The sequence below is a fragment of the Brienomyrus brachyistius genome, chromosome 1, assembly GCF_023856365.1.
Source record: "Brienomyrus brachyistius isolate T26 chromosome 1, BBRACH_0.4, whole genome shotgun sequence".
Lineage (NCBI taxonomy): Eukaryota > Metazoa > Chordata > Actinopteri > Osteoglossiformes > Mormyridae > Brienomyrus > Brienomyrus brachyistius.
The window spans coordinates 19,457,199-19,480,727 of NC_064533.1; the positions used below are offsets into that span (position 1 = coordinate 19,457,199).

At 53.9% G+C, this 23,529-nt stretch overlaps 1 protein-coding gene across 1 annotated transcript in view; it reads right to left on the reverse strand.

Annotated features, from left to right (window-relative positions):
• Positions 1-23,529, reverse strand: part of kmt2ca (lysine (K)-specific methyltransferase 2Ca) — a 69,669-nt gene that overhangs the window by 31,450 nt on the left and 14,690 nt on the right. The window contains 14 exon segments of the mRNA XM_048969678.1: positions 216-332; positions 1,852-1,974; positions 3,532-4,226; positions 4,339-4,413; positions 8,821-8,981; positions 9,737-9,915; positions 10,785-10,899; positions 11,220-11,391; positions 11,655-11,817; positions 13,537-13,646; positions 13,773-13,921; positions 16,915-17,124; positions 18,576-18,708; positions 20,551-20,639. Coding sequence (XP_048825635.1) covers positions 216-332; positions 1,852-1,974; positions 3,532-4,226; positions 4,339-4,413; positions 8,821-8,981; positions 9,737-9,915; positions 10,785-10,899; positions 11,220-11,391; positions 11,655-11,817; positions 13,537-13,646; positions 13,773-13,921; positions 16,915-17,124; positions 18,576-18,708; positions 20,551-20,639 — 2,491 coding nt within the window.

Below are 23,529 nucleotides of genomic sequence, written 5' to 3' on the forward strand. Positions count from 1 at the left end.
CCTCCTGACCTTCATGGCGGTGGTGACAGCATGTCGTTTACATCTACCCAGGCTACTCAGAGGTACACATGTGTATGTCTGTGTGTGTGTGTGTGTGTGTGTGTGTGTGTGTGTGTGTGTGTGTGTGTGTGTGTGTGTGTGTGTGTGTGTGTGTGTGTGTGTGTGTGTGTGTGTGTGTGTGGGTACACACAAGTAAGCGTGTGACGGGGACCTACTCCAGGAGTCACAAGGAGGCTGACGTCTGTCTTGAGCTTGGCGCGGCCCCGACCCCCTCGACCAGACAGGTTGGCACCACGGGGACGCCTCCTCGCAGGGAAGCCCGATCCTCGGCCCTGTTGAGGAGAGCGTCATCCCTCAGGCTCTGAGACTCCTCCCACCCAATCAGAGAGGCCTTTGGGAGGGCACATAATCTTAACACCCCCCCTGTGCCCACCCTCCACCAATCTTAGTGATCGCCTGACAGCCACTTAGTGTAATTACGGCAAGCCCCACCCAACCCAAACCATCCACTAGCCACCCCTCTCCCCACCCCAAAGGGGGGGGGGGGCCTTAAGCGGTTTCCTGATGCTGTCGATAGTCTGGCCGAACGTGCACGGTCACGGTCATTAAATGAGCACGCCCTGTCACACAAAGGCAGTTTCCAGCTATTTCCATTGCCTCCCCAACCACACAAATTCAATTCTGGTAAAATACTAAGTGGAGGGGGCAGTTTAATGAAACAAGCCCAAAAAACACTTCCTGGTAAGTAAGCCAGACAAAGTTATCTGAAGACAATCTGAAGACCCCCACCAAAAAAAAAACAGTTTAATTAGTCTCAGAACAAAGTAATGTTTTTTTTGTCCCTCCGTATTCATGGAACGCACAAAGAGTTTCAGATCGCAGAGCAGCAGCTGGAAATCAATCTGAATGCACTGACAAATAAACTTATATGACACGTGGGGGGGGGGGGGAGAATAAAACTGTTCATGCTAATCTGGGGGAAAAGTGAATGCTTTGGTAAGAGGGATGAATTTAATACTTCCTGTGGTTTAAAGACCAGGAGGATGGCCGGACCCAAAAGGCCATGTTACCTCAATGCAGCAAACCAAAGGCCAGCAGATTATCAGATCCTATTCATGAGGAAATCAGACATCTCATTGGAATAACTCAGCCATGCTCCCGCTCTACCTCAGCGGGAAGTGGTTTCCCATCAGCCCCTGCGGGTGTGCAGGCCGTAACCCCAAACTTTCAGCTGCCCTTCTCTTCCTCCTCCTACTTCCAGGAAACCACACCTCCTCCTCCCCCAACCCTCCTACCGGTCAGACTCATTAGGCAACCTCAGAGGAAGACTCTGGTAGCGAATCATTCAAGGCCTGTCACTCATTCCCATGTTTGAATTCACTGACACAGAGCCCCCCCCCGCCTCAAAGCAAGCACAAGGACAGCCACAGCCTGTTAGACAGGTCCAACAGGGGGGATGCAGATGCAAGCATGCAGACATCAGGGGCTCGTAGGCAGAGCCGTCATCTCCAGCCAGCACATGAAGCAGGTAGCGCAGAGACCCGGGGGGGGGGCACCGGACGACCTGTCACTAATAACGTGAAGATGGCCCTGCCGGGGCCATAAATCCATTCTGATAAATCTGATAAATTTATCCATGCTGATAAATCCATTCAACGCAGTAACCTGTCATTGTTTCCACAGTAGCGATCTCATCACAGAGGACACCCCCCCCCCCCCCCCACAGCCAGGACAAACTCAGTCTGGGAGGGTGGAGGACCTCCCACAGAGGGGTCAGCATGTCACTACCTGACCCTCACGTGCCACAGTACTCCTAGTCTCAACCCCCCCCCGGCCTGGCTTTTTATTTACCGCTCTGATGCTCCAGCAGACGGGGACGCCGGGCAGGGGCCTCATCTTTGCAGCGTCCCAGCCCTCAGAGTGGTCCGGGGACCACGACGGGGAGCGCAGAGCGCTACGGCTGCTCCACGCGCCCTAAAGGGTGTAGTGGGTCGGGGGAGGGGGATACAAAATGCAGCAACTTAAATACAAAGCTGACAAAAAGGGTCACGGACAGAACGGGGGGGGTGGGGGGAGAAGGGCAAAACAGACCTTGACCACTCAGGACAACTCCGTCTACATGGGGAGGGGGGGCATCACAGCACTATTTCAGCTACCTGGATAGGCAGCCTCATCGGTGTGGCGATTATAAGAGCGTGTGGCTTGTGGAAGGATCTCGGTGTATTTAGTGGGGCAGTGGGAGCCAGACGACATCATCACACAGAGCGAGACCAGCAGCCCGCCAGGCATAGCGCCAACATAGGTCCATGCAGCCAGATTATTCCATATAAATTATTGATGGAGATTGATGGACCTGGGCCTTCTCTCCTCTAGCGCCCTCCCATGTACGGATTTGTCCTGAACTGGCTATTTAGACAGTGACAAAAACACCCAGAAGGAGGGGCAACCTTATATGACGTGATAATAGAAGATGGCAGACATTCAGGGAACAAAAACAAACAAACAAGCAAGCAAAACGTCAGCATGCCCCACATCATGCCCCATGTCATGCAGGTGAACGCAGCCCAGGCACAGGCAGGACACAGGATGGCAGAACATTCCAGATTGCTTGACCCGCATAATAGAATGGCTCCAGATCTCCTGGCAACAGAATCCAGTGGTACCAGAACACCACCTGACACGAAATGGACCCAAATCTCGATGCTATCCAAAGCCGGACCAGGAGCGCCACATGGCGCCCCCCAGAGATGACTCCGCATCACTACACACTCCCTGTATACATAATCAAGGCACGTCATTGTATTTACATCATTTCTACATACGCAAGAACATGTCCCCAGACGGCCTGTCAGCCCACCTGTCCCCTCACTCCTGGGCCACACAGACTCAGGAAATTTCAGGGACTCTGCGATCACGCAGATGGCATGTTCCGGAAGTGTACGCACATGCAAAACAGGAAATCCCACCGCGGCCCGCCTTCAGCTCCCCCGGGAAGCAGCGGGAAGCGGAAGAACCTCCCACCCGAGCGCCCCACTCTGTGGGGACCCCCCAACGCTCCCCTAACAGATCCAGTAAATCAGCCCTTACTCCGTGACCTCTGCCCAAATCACACGCCATCCCATCACCAGCTCGGCCCAATCCAGACTACCGGGAATTGTGGAAATCTTTGGAGGATTCTGGTCCAGGGCAAGTTCTTCCCCCCGCCCCACCGTAAATTCGGGGGTCTATCTGTCTATCCAAAACATGCCCAAGTGCATAAACAGAAGATGACGAGCCTCTCCACAAGAATCCCGTGTGACTGGGTGAATGCTCGCCCAAATTAATTTTAATTAAACTCAAAATACACAGATATAACATTTTTAAAAGCCCTTTTATTCTCTCCCGGCAGGAGACACTCGGCACCCGAAGGATCCTCTGATACTACACTCCAGACTGGCAGAACCCCCCTGCATTCATTAATACTCAGTCCGCCACCGCCGAGACCGCTGAAGTTGAATAGGGCTGGGGAGAAAGACCGAAAGCCAGGCCTACCTGTCGCACCCTGGGCCTTCCCGGGGAGAACTTCCTCTTGGAGATGGCGGGCTTGCCCATGCCGATTTTGGGGGTTACCGGGATGAAGGTGGTGGACGGCACGGTTTCAAGGTATCCAGCTGCCAGCAGGGAGGTATGAGTAGGCTCCTTGGGGGAGCCCCCCGCCGAGAGGGGTGACAGTGTACCGTGGGAGCGCTTGGGAGCTTTGTCCTCGGCTGCTAGCGAGCTACCATCCGAGAAGCTGTGCTCGCTGGCGGGGGTCACCACGCCCTCTGGAGGTGGGCTGACCTCCATGGCGGCCACGGCCTCATCCCCTTCCTCCGGTGGAATTTTGGGGAGCACGTGCAGACTTTCCTCTTCTTCTCTCGGAGATGCGCCCATAACGGCCCGCTCAGCTACCCCTGCGGCTCCAAGGGGCGACATCACCAATTGTTCCTCTTTCACCTTCAGTGTCTCTGTGATTGTCACCAGTTCTGCAGCAGTCTCCTCGGCAAGAAGGCCCGGGCTGACTTCTGGAACTTTCTCCACTGGCTTGTCTACTAGGTCGCCCTCCTCTTCCTGGGTCTCAATCCCCTGTTCCTCCGGCCTCTCCGAAAGCGAATGGGGCCCTTCCGCTGGAGTGGGAGTCTCCAGGGGCAGAACCGGACTCGAGGTCAGAGCTGCAGTCTCCCCAGCATCTGGGACGGTGCCAGGAGCTGAAAGAAAGAGCTTAATCGTCATGCCCATTATGACACGCACAAGTTTAGCTCCACCCACAGCCACTACATGGCTTGTCAAGTTCGAACCCCAAGTGGGAGGCAGACAAACCAGGTGAGTCCTGTCTCTCTCCTCTAACGGGGGATCCCGGAACTGCCTTCTCCAGCTGCTCAGCCTCCCCAGGCCCTGTGGTCACATGGTAAACAGGATGAGACATCAGCAAGGAAGCAACCACACCTGGACTCTGAGGATTATGTCCTCAGATCACAGGTAGGACAAGGGGAAAAAAAAAAGATAAAGAACTGTTTTTAGGCCACAGCAGCAAATTAAATTTTAATGATGGAAGAAAATAACGGCCTATAATAAGGGTTTAATTAAAGCATAAATGAAATTCTGCCCTCCTGGCAAACTGGTGATGGAGTGGGATACCTTTAGAGCGTACTGAAACAGGAAGTCCACTCCTGGAGGTTCCTGTTCGGAGCTGGTGGAGGACGGTGCCGGTGGCCTGTAATTGCACCACCGCCCGAAACCCGGGCATGGGGAGGGGCGTCTGGCCTCCGGCCAATTGGCGGTCAATCCAATAATTGGCCATTTAATGAATTCAGTCTAATTAAAGCGCAATTTCCTGCAGGTATGAATGATCCTCGCCCCCCCCCCCCCCCCCAGTCTGTGGCCAGCTTGCCGGTCCTTGTTAAAACAGCAGAAGCTGCTCAAGGAGAGAAAAGACGTTTGATGCTAGGCTATGCTCCAGGGCATGCTGCTGCCCCCATCCACCCAAAAATCAAGCTAGAACTCCACACACTCATAAAAAAATCCAGATCCTACCTTTGCTACATTATGAGTTAAGAGGGGAAAAACTTCTAAGCAAATAGCTCCTCCAGACGCACATAGAGATGTGGCGAATTCCTCAGGACAGCAGCAACGGAGCCTCATTTAGTCCAGCAAAATTCTTCCTCATGACTCAGATCCGGCTCGGCTCGCGTGGGGGCCCCATCACCATCTCCAGAATGCGATAGGGGGGTATTGCCATGACAACCAGCACAGCCACCATCCCTCCGCCAGCCGCGAGAAGCTTCGGGAGTAGACTGCTCCCCCCCGGAGTTTTGGCCTGGCAGTGCAGGATCAGAGGGTCATTTAGACCCGGCACCCGAAGTAGTGCTTACACCGCACAACGATGACCGAAACGCACACTCCACATATTCACCATTAAGGCCAATGCACGCATGGATACATATTTACTATTCAGCTGCATGACTGGTATTTTTATTCAATAAACTGGATTCAAGGTTGCACAGTTGAAGGTCGAGCTTCTTTATTGAGGGTGGGATCCAAACCGAAAACATTCAGGCCACGAGGCGCTGATCCTATTGTTCCAGGAACTGGTTTTACTTAACTATGCAGTCTGGATGTACACAGCTGGTGAAAATCAAGTTTTGGCTTGAATCTAACCCCCCCCTGACCCCAGTCAGCCGCCAGAGGGGCACATGGGGTCCCCTCCCTGCTCAGAGGACCTACAGCTGTACCAGAACGGTCAGAGTCCCCTGAGGTCCCATTTCAAAGGGTCGCTCTGCACAGGAGCACGTCTCCCCCCGGGGGCCACCCCCAAGCAGTGCTGCACTCAGATAAGCATCTTGTCTGTCTGCAAGCTGAATGTGCGGCAGTAAGTCACTTAACCGTCGTCTGTTAAGAAGGGGGTGCACAAATACCATAAAGATTACTCAACCGAGTCCTCGGGGACCCCCAGGCCAGTCCACATTTTTACTCCCTCCCAGCTGGCCGGCCAATAAAGAATACTGAATACCTGGTATAGGTGTGCTGGGAGCTGGGTGGGGAGCAATAATGTGACCTGGCCTGGGGATCCCTGAGGACTAGGCTGAGAAACACTGAAGTAGGCATGCCTCGGACGCCACGCTATAAAACATCATTTTATAGACACCACTGCTTCATCAAGGGCTGAAGGGTACATAGATAGTTTAACGACTTCCCAACGATCCCACGGGAATGCTGGAATACCAACAGGTAGAACTATCCCGTTTCATAGGCAACAACTGGCAATATCTCACCTGTGTTATTATCCAAAGAATGGGTTCAGAATCTGTGTATTAACCAAGGCCAAAAGAATTATATATACGAGCAATTAAATCACAAGGAAGGGCAGCAGGATATAAAAACAGTGCATTCTGGGAGACACACACCTAGAAAGGGAGAAAGTAATGGAGAGCACCATCTACTTGACCTACACTAAAGAAGGATTTCCAGGTCTGGCTTGTCTACAGGTGTATACTGGGTGCCAAAACCATTACTAATCTCAAAGACCAAAGGACCAAGGAGAAGAGACCCTCTTAATCATTTAGAATGGCACCCCTAGTGTCCATCCTGTCCCAAACAATGGACTCTACTACCGCAGGGATAAATAGATTGCAAGACACACTAGGAAGCCCATTCAGGCAAGCATGATGCGTTAAAGATTCCTCTCAGTAGCACAGTTACTCACTGACTTCTGTGGTTGACAGATAGGGGGCGCCGTTATTTTTAGGTACAGGTTTGTCTTAATTTCCTGGATTGAAATTCGAACTGGGTGAGTTTTGGTGAACCTACAAGGACTCTAAATCTGGTCCAAACTTGACAGGCATGAAGCTAGCATCTCTAAGGATGCTTCAGCCATAAGAGGGAGCTCACAAACAACATTAAGGTGGTGTAGGGGTGGTTATCTTTAGAGTAAATGTCACCAGACTGACCCATACAGTCGAAGGCACTGCACCTTGCACTGCCACAGGAAATGAGGGGCGGTGTCAGGCTAAAAGGATAAAATCGAGGGTCCCAGGCGGTCAGCAGATGTCTGATCTTCTCAAATATGAGATAAGGCTGTAGTTATTATGGCCCAGGGGGTCAGGCCACAGCAAGAGGTGCTGGGGCTGACCAGAATTCTATTTGGAACACTGGAAAACGAAACCAAAACACAACAGAAACCGGATCGCTATCCAGCACTAAAAGGAGATCACATGTCTGTAAGGCGCTGTGAATACCAATCCAGATCACATACCGCGTGACCGGTCCACACCGGGCACAAGGACTCGGGCAAGATATTCTAGGATGCCGGGGTGCATTCGACAGGCGGGCGTCGCTAGTGAAGTAACTGGAGGTATGCCTCTTTCGCCAAATCAAGAGACACTGATATGGAATCTATTTTTGCCAGTTTAAAATATAAAAACTATTCATGGAGGCGTCAACCTCTAATTATAGTGAGTCAGCTGCAGCATTCTCATAAACATTAAAAAGATCCAGGCAGAGATGCCTTTATCATACATAGTGTGACTGCTCTTCCTTAAGGATGTCGAGGTGGCCAGATGAGGGGCCTCCACACAAACATTAAAGCAGCCTTTTTGGTGTAAATGTGCCACCCAGGGCCAAATTTAGCGGCTTATGCCAGGCCAGCCGCCAGCCCTACCCATCCATTGCCAGGGGTTTTTTTGTGGAATTGCCCCCCCCAATAAAAAATTAAAATTGCAGCCCCGTTCATTGCAGCTCGGACACCTGCAGTTACCCTCACCCACACCGAGAACCACACACGCGCTGTGACCTCATGACCTCACGGTACAGGGTTTCCAGCAGACCATATATGTCATGGAGCCATGCGGCCTCTTGGTGGCGCTGCGGCGGGCCTGACTCTCAAACACTGGGAAGGACAGGTAGTGGAGGGCACCCCCCCCGATCCCATCAACCTCTCAAGGATTTTAGTAGCTGTGAGTGGGGTGGACGCAAAACACCCCCTCGGACACAGATGAGCTTCTAGCACGTGGCCCAGAGAGGCAGCCAGCAATTACAGCCTCAGAGCAGGAACAAGATTTAATTCCAATTCCAATTTGATTTCAATTCCAATTTGCCAACTGCTTCTGCAAAATAATTAGTCCACCAGTTACTGGATGTGTCAGGATTCTGTTATCAGCCAAAGCTCTTTATTTGGGACTTCAAAAACTGGACATGGAAAAAAAAAAAAAAAAGACAATCTGCGGCCCCCAAATGACTCCAGAACAGCCCTGCTGGACCCAGACCATCCATTACCAGCATTGTGCAGAGAGGTGCCCTTATGGGTGAAATTCACTCCTACGGCCGTGAGGGAACTAACCAGTTAGAAGTACTTTAATGTTTTTTTAACTTAGCATTTATCCAAAGTGGAGTACATTTTTGAGCAAACAGGGTCAGTCAGGACCTGGAGCAACTTGATCAAAGGCCTTGATCAAGTGCACAGCACCCTAACCTGCTGAGCCACACAGCACCCCCACTAGGACCAGGCAGTGACTGCTCTCCTATCTGTTCGGGCTAGGAAGAGACAAGGTCTGCAAACGGTTGTGGTTGGCAAAGCACCCACGCCTGGTGAATGAGAGGATCACGTCCCGCCCCCCTATCCCAGAAGGCCATTTCAGCCATTAGCATGGCCCAGCCAGCCTGAGTATACCCCCCTCATATATATAAAACAAACAAACATACATACATACAAACACATACACAGAAAGCCCCCTTCAGAAAGCCACCAAGCTGTCATCAGAGTGCCCCAGGCCAGATCGAGGGTGACTTCTTCGTCTTTACACTCACCTAACGCTGGTTCCGCTAGAGTTGTGGTGACATCCGCGGGGGGGCGGGCCTCACTGACATCTAGCCGCTTGCAGAGTGTGCAGATGTAACCCTCCCGCTGGGGGCCGTCCACGGCCCAATGGGTGCCCCCTGCCTGCCTCTCACAGTCCACATGCAGCCACCTGTGGTGGGAGACGGGAGGCGCTGATGCGGCTGGCGGGCGAGCGTCGGACGACAACATAGAAAATGACCTAAACAAGCCGCCTGGCTCATGATTAAGCGCCCCGCCCCGTTTTCTAGCAGCTTCCATTACGTCTGGGCCCTTGAGGCGCTTGTGGCCAGCGGACATGCCACGCGTCATTAGCTGGCATGTGCACGCCGACCTGCTCGTATCGCCAGGGGTGACTGGGAATTCATGGCTGTGCTGCGGGAGCGGGGGCAGGCAGGGAAGGTCGAAATAACGTGCGTGTTATCTTGGGGGGAGGGGCTGCGAATGCAGCGAAATGTCATGCATGCATCCCATGCATCAAGGGGGCTTCCCCTGCTCTGCCCGCTCAGGTGTTTGAGGCAGAGAAATCAATATGCATAAAAAGCAGGGACCTAATCGTTCATTTTCCTCCAAAACCAGAAGTCGAGGGAGATTCAAAGTAGCCCCCATCTCATTCGAAGCCCCGCACAATCAGACCCATTTCCTACAGAGCTGATGAGGAGCATCAATAAAAGAATTCACTGGATCTACAATCTGTCACACTATGATCAGGGAGTGAGCAGGGAGTGAGGGATCAGCAGTGTTTGAGATCAGCTAGTACTCAAAGCACAGGTGACCAGACAGGAAGATAAGCTGAAGACGATGTTCAGGACAACCGTAAGGCACTATGCAGGAAAGGCACTATGTAGAATCAAACCTGAAAATATGCTCAGGAGTGAGGCTTCGTACCTGTTGCAAGTGTGGCAGGTCAGCTGCTCAGCCTGACAGTCAGTACCACGGGGGGGCTTCCCGCAAAGGGGGCAAGCAGCTGCGGGTTCCGGTGGCTGGGAGCAGGTGTCGCACAACAGAGCCCCTCCGTGGCAGGGCTCACTGGTCCGGGTGCCACACTGTGTGCAGACCCTACAATTCTGGACATGGGAATGCAGCGTCACCGGCAAGCAAATAGTCAGACGCGCACAAAAGGTACAGCAGCAAGAACGGCCTCTAGACACGGCGGCGCACCGTAATCAGAGTCCCGGCGGGTAAAGGAGCCGCGTGACCTGCCCCCAGAGGATTTGGCCAGGAGCAAAGTCAGGCACACCTGGGCCTGCTAAAGCTCCACGGGGGAGGTCACCGAGACCCGCCGCCCACCCCGTGGCCCCGATTCAGCCGTGACTCAGTGAGGATTAATCACAGGCGAGGCAGAGGCTGGCTACTAATCAGGTCCGGGAAAAGGGAGACCTCATGCTCCGAGCAGCTACCCTCCCCACTCTGCAAAGCTGACCCAGCGTTGAGGGGGCCACCTGAATCACATCTCCTCAGCGTCAGTGCACACCATTCCCGACAAGCCGGATGAGGACAGCTCGCTCACTGACAACGTCAGGATGTAACGGGGCCGGTGATTACGCCCAATAAAATGGCAGGAAATGCAGCCAGTGATTCACCCTCTCAGCTGGGGGCTTGAGCATTTTGGGAGACAAGCCAGGAAAAAGCCAACATGGGAGCTCCGTTTATTTGGGTGGGGTCAAGAGACTCAAGCACACATGCAAGGGTGGAGGGGGGTAGATCTAGGTTGGTTCCCTCTCTGCCTGTGCCTTCCGACGGGCCTTCAAAACATCAGAATGTTCCCTGAGAGACTACAGGGGGAACAACAATGAAGATAACATGAACCCTCAACAGTTTGCCTCCCCCCAATGGCTCAAGCTCGACCCTGCGAGCCAGTACCCGAGACAAGGCATCCGAGGGCTCCTGGTAACCAACGGGCCCTCCCCCTCCCCTATGCGCAAAAGCAGCATACCTTACAGCGCCACCCATTGGTGGGGATGGAGTCCATGATGGGCTGCAGGCAGAAGGTGTGGTAGCCTTTGTCACACACGTCACACACCAGCATCTTGTTGTCATCCCCAGGGTTTCTACAGAGAAGCACATGGTGAAGCAGCAAATAAAACGACACAGTGACCCCCCCCTCCCCCCCCCCCCTTCGGCATCCAGGAGCAGCTCTCATGAAAAGGGGGATTTAAGGCTTACCAGGCTTTCTACATTGAAATATCCCCCCCCCCACCACAAACCTAAGCACAGCTAAATTCTTCCCCCCCCCCAACAACAACATCCCAACATACCTTATGACAGTACAGACACTACCTGCCCCCCCCCCCCCCCCACTTAACTCACTTATCCTGCAGACCTGCCAGCCCACCCTCCCACTCTATAGGCCCCGTCCCCGGTAACTCACTTGCACGTCTGGCAGACCTTGCACTCGGGGCACTGCCAGCCCGCCCGCTTCAATGGTGTCACCGACACATCCAGGCACATGCCGTGGTAGTGCTGCCCGCAGGTGGTGCAGAATAGCTGGTCGCGGAGGTCGCCGGAGCTGTCGCACACCACACATCTCGCCTCCTCCTTGGCTGTGGGGGGGGGGGGGGGAGATGTCACATGCTACATTCATCACTGATCTCATGGGAGCATATCGATTAGGGCCTCAGCTAAGGGCGGTCTGACAGATGAGAGATTAAATTAATCCCACGATTAAGAGCCATTTTCTGTTTTCCTTTGCTGATGGATCTCAAACAGCTGTGCCACCCACCCCCCCCCCACCAAACCACCTTAAAATGGCAGACCGCCTGCAGCCTAGAACATTACCCGACCCCCTCATAGTCGGCACTCTCACATCTCTCGACGACTAGCTCGAGGTGCTCGGGGCAAAGCAGGGTGTAAGTTCTGATGTCCTGGAAGGTTCCGGCAGCAGCGGCACAGGGGTAGTGGTACGAGCGGGGACAGCCCCCCTCGCTGCATGGGATGGATGCTCCAAGGCGCTTGCAGTATGCACAGGACTGGGGGATGGGGGGTGAGATGGAAAGACAGACTGTTAGGGCAGTGAGCCAAGGGTCAGACATGAAGTGACGCGACTCAAGCAGTCTAAGGGGGCCAGTGAAAATAACCCCAGAGGTATATTTAACCCCGAGAATCACTTCAAATTGAAGTCCAGACCCAGCAGAACCAGAAGCTTGGCTCCCAGTGCCAGATCCCAGTTTGGCTCTTCCTCATGGACTGACATGGAGGGACAGGGGGGGGCATCTAAGGAAAACATCTCCCCAGTGGAAATTCTAATGTAGAAAACATCCTCCAGCATGTAGCACTAAAGCTGAGCTGTATGGATCTGGACAGGAGGACGGGGAACACATGGAACCAGCCCAGTCACTGGAACCAGACAGCAGATGAAGACCCAAGGTCCTGTGGTTCAGGCAGGCCCGATCCAGACGACCCAGAAAGGGACACCCAGACATTTAACTCCCAACGCTAATCAAGCTTGTTTTGCACCAGGCCTGCCCGAACCCCCCCCCAGGTGAAACTCAGGTGTGTGGGTAGAGACACATCACCGCGGGGCTGCTCACCGCCACTCTGACATACTCATAGCCCCCAGACAATCCTGCGAATCCAGGCCGATCAGTGCACGTCAATGTCGCAACAGAAGCTGCAGCCTACAGCAAAGAGCCGGACCTCCTCTGGGAGATACGAGATGATACCACCCAGAAGGTGTGCAGAGAAAAGCAGATCTGCCTACCCCACCACAGAGCCCCCATTCTCCCAGAGTCTCCAGGGCAGATCAGTTACAGTGACGCACTATCGATGTACCATAACCCTACCAACAGACGGTCAGGATAATTGAGTAACCAGGAAACGACCCAAGTACTAGGATATCAGCTTAACATCACAATATCCCAGGGCTTTGCGCTAAGACAATGGGCACGTAATGAAAGTTTACACTGGTCTCTCCTAAACATTGAGCAAACAGGAATTAAGTCCGAGATCACCTCGGCACGCCCAGTCGTCACGTAGTGCAATATTACATAAGGACGGATAATGCCCTGCCCTACATCATGACATCCCCAGACAATCTGGAACGTTCTGTGTGGTTAATTACCTCCCCTACTGCTACCCAAACCACAATACTACTAAAATAGCCCCACTCCAATTGTAAGTGAGCCTCTCCCCCAAGAGTGGCTCCCATAATACTGATTTTTACTATTTTAATTTGTACAATTACACCACAGAGATGCTTGGGTAGCTTTAGACTATCAAACTCCTAATTAAAACTACCCTACTACCACGGGAATGGGATCTCCATCTATCATTTGCACAGCTCTACACCGTCATGGGACAGTCAAGGCCGACCAGAAGTGAGCCCACAGCATATCAAGCTGCAGACGGACTGGGGCTGTTTCTTATTTTTATGCTGGACCCCATATCTGTCCGTTTGCTATTTTAAAATAGGACGAATAGCACCTAGCAGAGATTTAATTATTTTTTTTAATAAAATAAAGAAATATCCTGTTTCAACACCAGACAGTCGAAGACTTAGGAGGTGTTTGCTTTGCGATTCATTCTGTCTAGTGTTCAAACAAATTAAAATATACACAAACATAGACATCTTTCTGTCTCCCCCTGCCACCACACTCAGGTCCTGTTGTCCATAAGGCCACAGAGGCACAAAGCATAGGATGAAAGATACCAAGTTCTACTTGAGGGGGAGGGGAAGATGATGGGCTCACCTCTGTGCTCCCTGAGTCGATGGCTTTGTCCACATTGAGCAGCGACTGGCCCTCGCCCCGGCATACACCCCGCGACCAGACTGCACAACGCTGGTGAGCACAGCACTGCCCTGGTAGGAGAGGAGGGCACAATATGGTTATGATTCTAAAATCTTCTTCGGCATGCAGAACATCCCCCCCGATGATGTCCCCATTTGGAGGTGCAGTCGGACAGGAGAGCAGACCTAACAACCTACCGGTGGGGTCAAACAGGGACTGGACGTCGATGTCGTGGGGGAGGCCGATATGGCCCAGCTCGTCCCAAGGCTGGTGGGCAGGTTCCTCCCCGAAGCAGTCGCCCCCCGAGGCAGCTGAAGAGTACGGCACGTTGTCTGGAGAACTGGCCCTTGTGGGGGAGGGGTGAAGATGGGGGGGGGGGGGGGGTTATCGCTTTTTGGCTGCAGCACAAGGACGAACTGTTCGGGTTTTGCCAGCCCCGCCGGATAAGAGGAGCCCCCAGAATTACGGGTCCAGCGGCTGTGGCAGGGGAGGGGGAGCGGAAAATGCGCATTTGCATGTAAAAAGGCGGCGGTGCAAGCAGCCTGGCCAGGGGGGGCGGGCCTCATTAGGCCTGAAAGGGCCCGCACACTACCTCAGTGTCAGGGGCACATCTGAATACGTCCCCAGAAAAAAAAGGCTCTCAGCCACTTCCGTCCTTTTCAGGACCCTGTTGGGGGGGCTCTTTTAGCATGGCGGAAGAGCTCTGTAAAGGACACGGGCGAGCCAACGGGGCAGCCCGAAATGCAGGTCCGAAATGCTGCTCGAGAGAACGGGACAGGGGCATCTGTACAGCGAAAGGCCCCTTGGATGGCCACTGAGGCGACTAACTGCAGACAGGGCCAATTCTAGGATCTGCTCCTTCAGAAGGTGAAATACAGGCACAAAGCACAAAAGGAATGTAAAATTTTCTGGGGGGATGAAACAATTAATAAATAAATACATAAATAAAGGAAAATAAAAAATAAAACAAAAAACACAGGATGGTGGAGACCTCCCTAAATTGGATCTACAATGAATCGCCTTTAACTGCGGGCCCAGGCTCAGACCATCATGACCAGCTCTAAAAATCAGGGGGGGTCACTCACAGGCAGCGTGAAGACCATGCAGAGGCATGGCTGAGATGAGCTGAGGCCATGGGGGGGGGGGGGGTCACTGGCCTGCAGGTCCCTAGCAGGACAGCCCTCTTGGGGACCTTGGGGGGGCTCTGCAAATCTGTCACACAGCGCCGATTCCACCCCCATTCCCCGAGGATTACGCTAACCAGTCTGGAAGGCGGCCCAGCAGCCCACCTCCCCATGGCAGAAACAGGAAATGAGGCCTCCCCTGCCACAATCGGGGCTGACCCAGATCTCAATTAGGGGTCATTATTCTTCACCAGCAGCTGCAGACTGATACAGATGTTTGAGCAGCTCCAGCCCATGCAATGAGCCCCACCCTAACCGGCACCATTATCTTCCTGATGCGGCACTCAGCCCTTGCTGCTGTCCCGAAAGGAAAGAGGGTCAAACATCAATGTCTCTGGCACTATAAGGACCCTTTGCTCACGACCCCATGGTGACTTCAGGCGAGCAAACCACCACGAGCGGGGGTGGGGTTTGAGTCATTTAAGCACTTTGACTTTATGCTGCCAGCTCACATACTGTGCAGCTCTCAGAGCTCAAACGTTAAGCCAACCTCCAAACAATAAAGACATCTCAGATACTACTCCTGATTATTAACCACAGCAGAGCAGACCCACCCCCCCCCCCCCCCCATACTCTTGAAAAGCGGGAAGTCAACAAGAAGCATCCTGGGAATTGAACAAGAATTTAACCATGGATGCCCAACGTGAAGACCAGCCCAGCTCACATCCGGGCCTCTTTAAAAAAAAAAAAACAAAGCTCCGCCTTAAACAGTGTTTAAAAGGCCTTCTCTTGTTGACGTTTCCTCCTCCCACTTCATTCTTCAGCCTGTGTGTTACTGGCCCAGCTCCAGCATCGGCAGCCAATCGCACGCGCCCACTGACACAATGCCCTGCTGCTTGGATGCCTGCCAGCCATTACATCATAACCCCCCGGAGGTACCCGATTGGCTGCAAAGAGCCAAAACAAATTAGGCACCCGTCCAGTGGGCCCGGCAAGCACTTTCTGATGAGCCTGAGACACCAGAGGTCACGTGTAACCTTTCCGATGGACGAGGGCCGAAACCTTGCCTGCACAGGAGCGTGGAACGCCTTTTTATGGATCTCTCTTAATCAAATGACTAATCAGCAAGTCATTCTGGCAGATAACTAATTGACCCAAATTGAATCCTGGAGCTCAGTTCATTAGCATTTACACACTTATTTAGGTCAAAGCGTGCTCTAACAACGCACAACGAGGCAGACGCTAATTTGGCTTAATTGCCAACAATGTAAGAAACATCCTCATCTCCCTTCATATACGCAGAAATACATGGAGTCCTACGACGTGCCATCAAGTACGGGCTGCTGACGTGACGATGGCAGCCCTGAGCCACAGCCAATGGCAGCCTCCCCGCCTAACACACCGTCCCACAGACGCCGACCCCAGCCCAGAATCCAGCCGACAGCATACAGGTCGGGTGCTCCCTTCTGACAGGTGGTGGTGAGGCCAGCCTTGCCCTTGCACCAAGCATCACATAACGGCCAAAGGCATTTTTATAGAGCACAGGGATTTTTAGACAGTACATTTCGCTTGCAGAAAGTTGCGGATATGTAAAAAAATTCCAGTACTAACTTGCCGCACAAGGGAAATGATTGTTGCTTGTTTCTCAGACAACAACTCAAGAATCTGATGACTGGGGTTTAATTGAGTGCTTACAAAACGAGTTTAATTGGATGGGTCTGGCTTTGTCACTACTAAGAGTTTGTCTCCCACCCTCCCAGAAACTGGATAGTTTTGCCAGGGGTCACTGGCACTACCGCTTCATGTGATTTTCCGGCACTTGGCAGGGGGGGGGGTGGGACTGTCACACAAGGGGGGGGGGATCAAAACCATCAGCTATGCCACCACATCTCCATTACCTCCACAATGACCATCCACTTCAAAAACCCCCTGCAAACCCCCTCAATCCCAACATGACAAAGGACTGACTAATGGCTGATCAAACCTGGCTGGTCACTCATTTCTCCTTCAATGGGGGGGAGGGGCTTTTTGTTCTGCCTGACCCGCTCTGTTTTGGTCTGGGGGGGAGGGGCAATGGGTGACCTAGATAAGACAGCCTGGAGCAGCCCCGGCTCATTAAACCCCTAAAGCGGCAATTGGGGTGCGGCATTGCCCCGCGGCTGACGGTCACATGGTTTGGAAACCCCTGAGGAGGCTGAGGGGGGGGGACTCTTACTTTTTGGGGCTGTGCCGCATGGGCCGGTCCCGGTCCCGCTTGGGGCTCTCGTTGTTGCTCCCACAGTCGTCGTCGTCCTCATTTTCCGAGCTGCGGCGCCGGTTGCGGATGTGCAGCGGCACGTAGCCCGGTGTCGGTCCGAAGAACTTCAGCTCGCCCTGGCCCAGAAGGCTGCGCTCGCCGCAGTAGCAGAAAGCACACACCTTCATCCTGCAGGAGGCGACACAGCAGCATGAAGCCGGGGGAACCCTCAGCTGATAGGCCTACAGCGGTTATACATTTAAAGGTAGAGAAGGGCAGGATTTTCTGCTGGGACACACATCTGCAGTTCAGATCCATGTCAGCCCTGTAGAACCAGAGGGCCTCCATTTCAGGAGCTCGAACCTGGAACCAGCACACGCTTGCTCCCAGGCTGAGGCTGGACCAGCAAGATCAATCCAGCTCCAGCTACGCAGCGGAGTCTGTCCACCGCTTATCAGCATCACCTACTGGGCCGTGCAGGGAACTCGACAAATGGCTACAGCCTCCCCATCCCAAAAATCATTCATGCAGCTCATTTACCCTGCCAGCGAAATCAATAAGACGTGTGAGCTGCCGGCTGCCTCACAGGCGACCTGTCACTCGCCACACCGACCCCGCCCCCCCCAACTAGCCACCAGGGAGTGTCTTAAACTAATCAGCAACTGCAGTCTTGAGGGGGGGGGGGTTAGAATGGTGGCGGACAGCAGCACAGCCTAAACAAATGCCCCTCCTCCCTACATATTCAAACAGACGCAACACGGGTGCGAGTCCACTGTCCCGGGTGCGAGTCCACTGTCCCGGGTGCGAGTCCACTGTCCCGGGTGCGAGTCCACTGTCCAGCACCTCCCTGTTAGCTCCTCCAGTTAAACGGAAACTCTGCTCTCGCGCTCCGACGAGCAGCTTAGTGTAGCGGTGTAACGGGAGAGTGTGGGGGGGTGGGAAGAGGTGAAATGGAACTGGACCTATAATGGAATAGTAAACACCTCGCATTTTGGGGCTGGGGGGTGTTAATAGGCTCCCCAGAGGGTCTGCTTGGCAGTGCCGTCAATCACAGTGACTGATTGTAACCTTTTCGAAAGTGGCAACCAGGGGCGGCGGAGGGGAGAGGGCGGCGCTCCATTTTATTAACGGTATACGAGCCCATCCCAGGGTGGGGGGGCACCAGGAAAAAGGTCAGAGCCCTCAGCACGGAGGCGGTACCAAACCCACCCAGCCTCCTATGTGCCAGAAGCATCCGGAAAGATACAGCGGCTGCTGGCGTGGGATGTGCAGCTTCTTAATATTCATCTCCTTGCAGGTTACAAAATGTCACACGGACCCGTGCCTCTCAGGCGAGAGAGGGTGGGGAGCCCCCCCCAAGGGGAAGTGGCTGGGGACCCTCCCTCTTGGTTTCCGACACCTGTTGTCTACGCTATCGGCACATCAGCGTGGTTGCAGCCTGAGCTAATTGGCTGCCGTGCCTATGGAAGGTTTTACTCCACGCGCTGCCCCCTCCGACCGCACCTCCACTCCAATTACAGCAGCAGGCCTCTGGCCTGCGAGCCGCCAGCCTACCACCAGCTTCATTTATCATGCCCCCTTCCGTTACCCAGCATCCCCAGCTCAATTATCTTCCCCTCCCCCTGGGGGCAGACGCTGACCTGATCCTGGTGTCTTCGCCGGCGAAGGCAAGGGATCCGGCAGAGTCCAGTGACACAGAGCGCAAGAAGAGGGGAGAGGTGGGCCTGTCGCAGTCCAGACCATCCTCTGTGTCCAGCCGTGCTTCCTGGGACTCTGTCGAGGACGGACACAAGAGGAAGCGTGAGAAATGCATGACGGTGGAAACGGCGAATCCGCTTGATTCCTAGGAAACACACAGTGAACGGAGAAACCGCTTTAGCTTAGCACACACCACATCACCATCAGTGGAGTAAGGAGGGCGAAAAGGGGATGGAGACGGGAGAAGGAAGACAGAATGCAGTGAGGGAGAAGAGGAGCAGAAACTGCTTTGCAGCCCTCTGCAGCTGGCCTACTGCAAAGCATCACTGGCTGGCTCCTAACACCCCTCATTTCGATACGTGAACCCGTCTCAGCACTAAGCACTTTGGACTGGCACTGGAGAGTAAAGCAAAGAAACAGTATCTTACAAGGATGTAAAACAACAAGCACCAGGTGCAGAGGTGAGTATGGATTTATTTATTTATTTTTTTAAGGCTGGTGGGGGCATAAGAGGGATCAGGGGGGGTGGGGGAACGAGCAGAGTGTTGAGTGCAGACCCGGCACAGAGGAAGTGACGTGACCTTTAGGTAGTCCTTTCCGCCCTCGCAGCGCTCAGTTGAGTATGGTTCAAACACTGCTGTGGTTCCCCCCCGAGCCGTGAGAAGGGAGGGCGGCACAAAGAAACAGGAACGAGCGACAAGAGGTCAAAAGGTCAAACCACAGCGGTTAACTCTGAAAACACAGGGGCTCCCGTTCAAGACTGCCGTCAGCACTCAGAGCGAAACACTGAACTAACACTCAGAAGAAATGGGCTCAGACCATCACAGCACAGATTCAGCAACAAATGACCTCCCAGGACAACAGCAGCTCCAGCACCGGCTCCCAAAGATAAGGCAGTTATCCGTACCCCCCCCATGGCCCCCACACACTCGACTATTCTCCGCTTGACTACAAAGGGACACCGCTGACCCAGCGATGCCTGCGGGGGCTCATTAGTCTCCTGAAGTGGGGGGGGGGGGCAAACTTTGATGTTCCTATACGGCGCCATCGCGGCGTCTCCTTTTTCAGCATCTCCCCGATCCCAGGCTAAAGGGGACCGAGGTCACAGGTTGATTCCAGGAAGTGACCCCGCCCCGGCTGGGGGGATCTGCCCTGAGATGCTGCTATTTCCGGCCGTCCGAGGCGTCCTTCTCGGGGCCAACCGGGAGGAGAGGACATGCCAAAGCACACCAGTGACAGCGGCGGGTCACTGCACAGAGAGTCACAGAAGAGTGCTCCTGCTGTCCCCTCCTCCCCCCAGCAAACCAAATACAGACACAAACCATGTCACTGAGGGAAGGGAAGTACTAGGAGAGTGGGAGAGTCAGACAGGGCCAGTGAGGGGAAGGAAGCACTGGGGGAGTCAGGGAGGCAGTGAGGGGAGGTAAGTCCTGGGGGGGTCAATAAATAACCATTCATATAATTCTTAGGCAGGGGGCAAGAGAGGGCAGTGAAGAGAAGGAAAGAGGAAAAATACAATTTTTTTTGCAGGTGCTGAACATGGGAGGATGTGACCTAAAGACACCCCAGGAGATCTCTGTGACATCGGCACCGCTCTGGCTGCCAGTGCGTGCCGTAACCCATCAGTTTGGTTTGTGTTCCCGGCTGCTTGCTGTTGCTGGCACAGCTGATGGGGGCGGGAGGTGGCAACAGAAAAAGTCAAGTGCCCTGTGCGAGTGGAATGGGGGGCATTAGTCATCTGGCAGCTCTGCATAGATTTTAGACTCATACCAAGAAACACGGGGGGGGGGGGGTGGGTGGTTACACGGCTTCGTAGTACATCACCTCAGAAGACGAGCAGATCTTTGGAGGTCCTGCTTTATAGCCCTATGGTTGAGGGGGGAGGGAATGAGGAAGATGAGGGTGACCAAGACTCACCGGCCTCCTGAGCGCTCTCAGCCTCACTGGACTCCAGGCAGTCCAGGCAGTCCTCATCATCTGCCGCCACCTTGGCTCGACTTTGGGACCTTACGCCAGCAGGAAAGGAAACACGAGGCAGCCATTAGTCCACAACTGGCCAGCTGACCAGCCCCAGGCGAAGCTGGGGGACCCGCTACTTCTCCATACGGTACCTTGAGAGCAACCTTTCACAGGACGCCCTTGCAAGCTTCAGACTGGGCATGACACTCCACAGGAGTAATCAGAAGGGCAGCTAAATCCACAAACTATTTTTTAACCATAATTTGTCAAAGATGCACCACATTCTAGCAATAGCACGCAAGCATGACTAGCTACCGGTTACAGAACCAACGTGGGCTCAACAAGGGGAGAAAGCAGGACACCAGGTTTATGGTTTGGCATCCAGGCCACAAGACAAGGGGAAGAGAGAACGCACAGAGAGGAACCAGACAGAGGTGACTAGAATGAGTGCATGGAAGCGGGCGCGTTCACCCCGGCACAGCGCCGCGCCGGGCGCGTTCACCCCGGCACAGCGCCGCGCCGGGCGCGTTCACCCCGGCACAGCGCCGCGCCGGGCAAGTTCACCCCGGCACAGCACCGCCGGGCGAGTTCACCCCGGCACAGCACCGCCGGGCGAGTTCACCCCGGCACAGCACCGCCGGGCGAGTTCACCCCGGCACAGCCACAAAAGATCCAGCAATGCCAATCTGACACGCAACATCTCAGCTCACAGGTGCTCAAAACTCATCACACCTGACAGACCTCCAAAAGCTCAACTCTTCCCCCACAATCTCACAAGTTCTCACTTTATTGGGTGGCATTTGCTTGCTGCTAGGCATTCTGGGTACATCCTGAGCCAGCATCCACAGAGCCTGAACCAGCCCAGACCAGACTTTTGCTTTCTGTGTTATGGTTGTTCCAATGTCTCCCCACAGCACTGGGCTGTACCCAAAGCCACAGTTTACCTCAAACGATCACCGCGGTAAACCCAGCAGTCCAAGGCCCCTCCACTCTCCTCCCCCAGCCAGTCTCCCTCTGTTTTCCCAACCCGGTTCGGAGCACACCCCCACACTTCCTACCCATCCTGATCCCTCCGACGCGGGTGCTGCACATTAAAAGCGGCCAATGGGACACATGGAGCAGCCCGCGGCGAGTACTGGGCTGCTCGTTACCATAGTAACAGAACCCGGCTCTTAAAGCAGACGACGAGCTGGCTGCGGACAATTCAGAAGTGACAAGGATAACAAAGTTACAGGGTTTTTTTGGATAATCTGATCACTGCATCAGGCAGCGAAAGACCCAGTGGCGAAGGTGTCCCGTTTTCTGATCAGGTTCAGTCGGGTCAGCACGGGATGCTCATGTAAGTTCGAGACCCGTAGTCATTCAGTAACACTATAAAAACGGAAATTCCCAACAGATGACTCTCAGAAAACTAAAATCAGGAAGGAGGCCGCTGTTGGGGCGTATTTTGGCAGAGCTACGCCCACACTGCACCTCTGAAAACCCAGAGGGTCTCCATCGTCCAGCACGAGTTACATCCTCTGTGGACCATAGTGCTCCGGTGGAGAACTCCATCTGTCAGCTGGGGTTCCGGGGGCCAAGGCCCACCCGTGTCAAGCGCGGAGGGACGTTACCCAACATGCAACACCCAGCTCTTTTGCCGACGACAGTCCTGAATACTGCGCCAGCTGGCACAAGGCCAGCATAACGTTTACAAGGCCCCAGGTACAGCGACAGCTCAGTGGTATGGGTCAACAGGCTCGGAGTCGGCTGGGCGCTAATGGCACCTGCTGGAGGCATCCATGATGAGGAGGAGGGGCATGTTCATCACACCTCAACGGCTCGGCTCTTAGGGGACAGAGCACTGCTACGGAACTGGGGGAAGGGTGGGGGGAACATAGGAGAACACCAGGCAAGTTTAATTGCCTGAACTCATAAGGTATATCTGTTAGATCATGAACAAAACTGAATTATAATGCATAAACAGCAGTAACACGTTCCACTTAATCCAGATTCATGGTCGGCGACAAGTGATGTGGATGATGGTTCATCTACTTAACCGGGGCCTTTTTGTGAATGACGGCATTACAGTACGTGTGTAGGAAGGGTATGTGGTGTTAGACACGCACAAAAGCTTGGGGGCCGAGGGTCTGATCGAGAGCATGCCGCCCGCTGGTTAATGGGAGATGTGAGAATGGTGTCTGCGGTCCTTCAGTTACCAGCAGGATAAAGAAGCAGGTAGGAGTCGGTTTCCTGTTACCGAATGGATGGCGGTGCTGCATGAATAGCCATTTACAGGCGGCTTGGCTCGCGGCAGGGAGACCTCAGGGCCTCAACCAATTGGCCTTCACATTCAGGCTTAGAAGGGGTGGGGGGGGGGCACAAGGATTTCACCCACCAAGCCAACAAAGCTTCCATTTCTCACTACCCCTGCAAAATCAAACCTTCTCCGATTCTGCTTCACTGTGGACCACACAGATGGGACAAAACTTTAGCCTGAACGCCGTACACACCCGGGGGGGCAGTATGTGCTAAAGTCCCATCAGCCAGGTGGGTAATTATCACCACAGCTAAAAGGAGTGTGATCAGGAGGCACGCGACATCACACCTCCGACCTAATGAGCTATCCTGTTCCTTATGATCTGGGGGGGTGGGGGCTCCTGTTCCCTTAAAACTCTGGAGTCTCACCTCACTCCTGATATGGCTCGACAGCACTGGACAGCTGGAAAGGCTGAGCCAAGCCAAGCCAGGCTGACGAGCTGTACCCCGCCGATTCAGTGTGGGGTTCATGTGCCCTTCAGACACGACAGACAGTCGTATGGTTCTCCCTGCGATCTGCCACAGCCTCTCTGAACCCAGAGCACCTCAAACCGCGTCGGCCAAACACAGCAAGGACTCCACATACTAGTCTGAACCTGAGGATCGATTCTGTTCAGAAGACACCCAGGATGCCTGCAA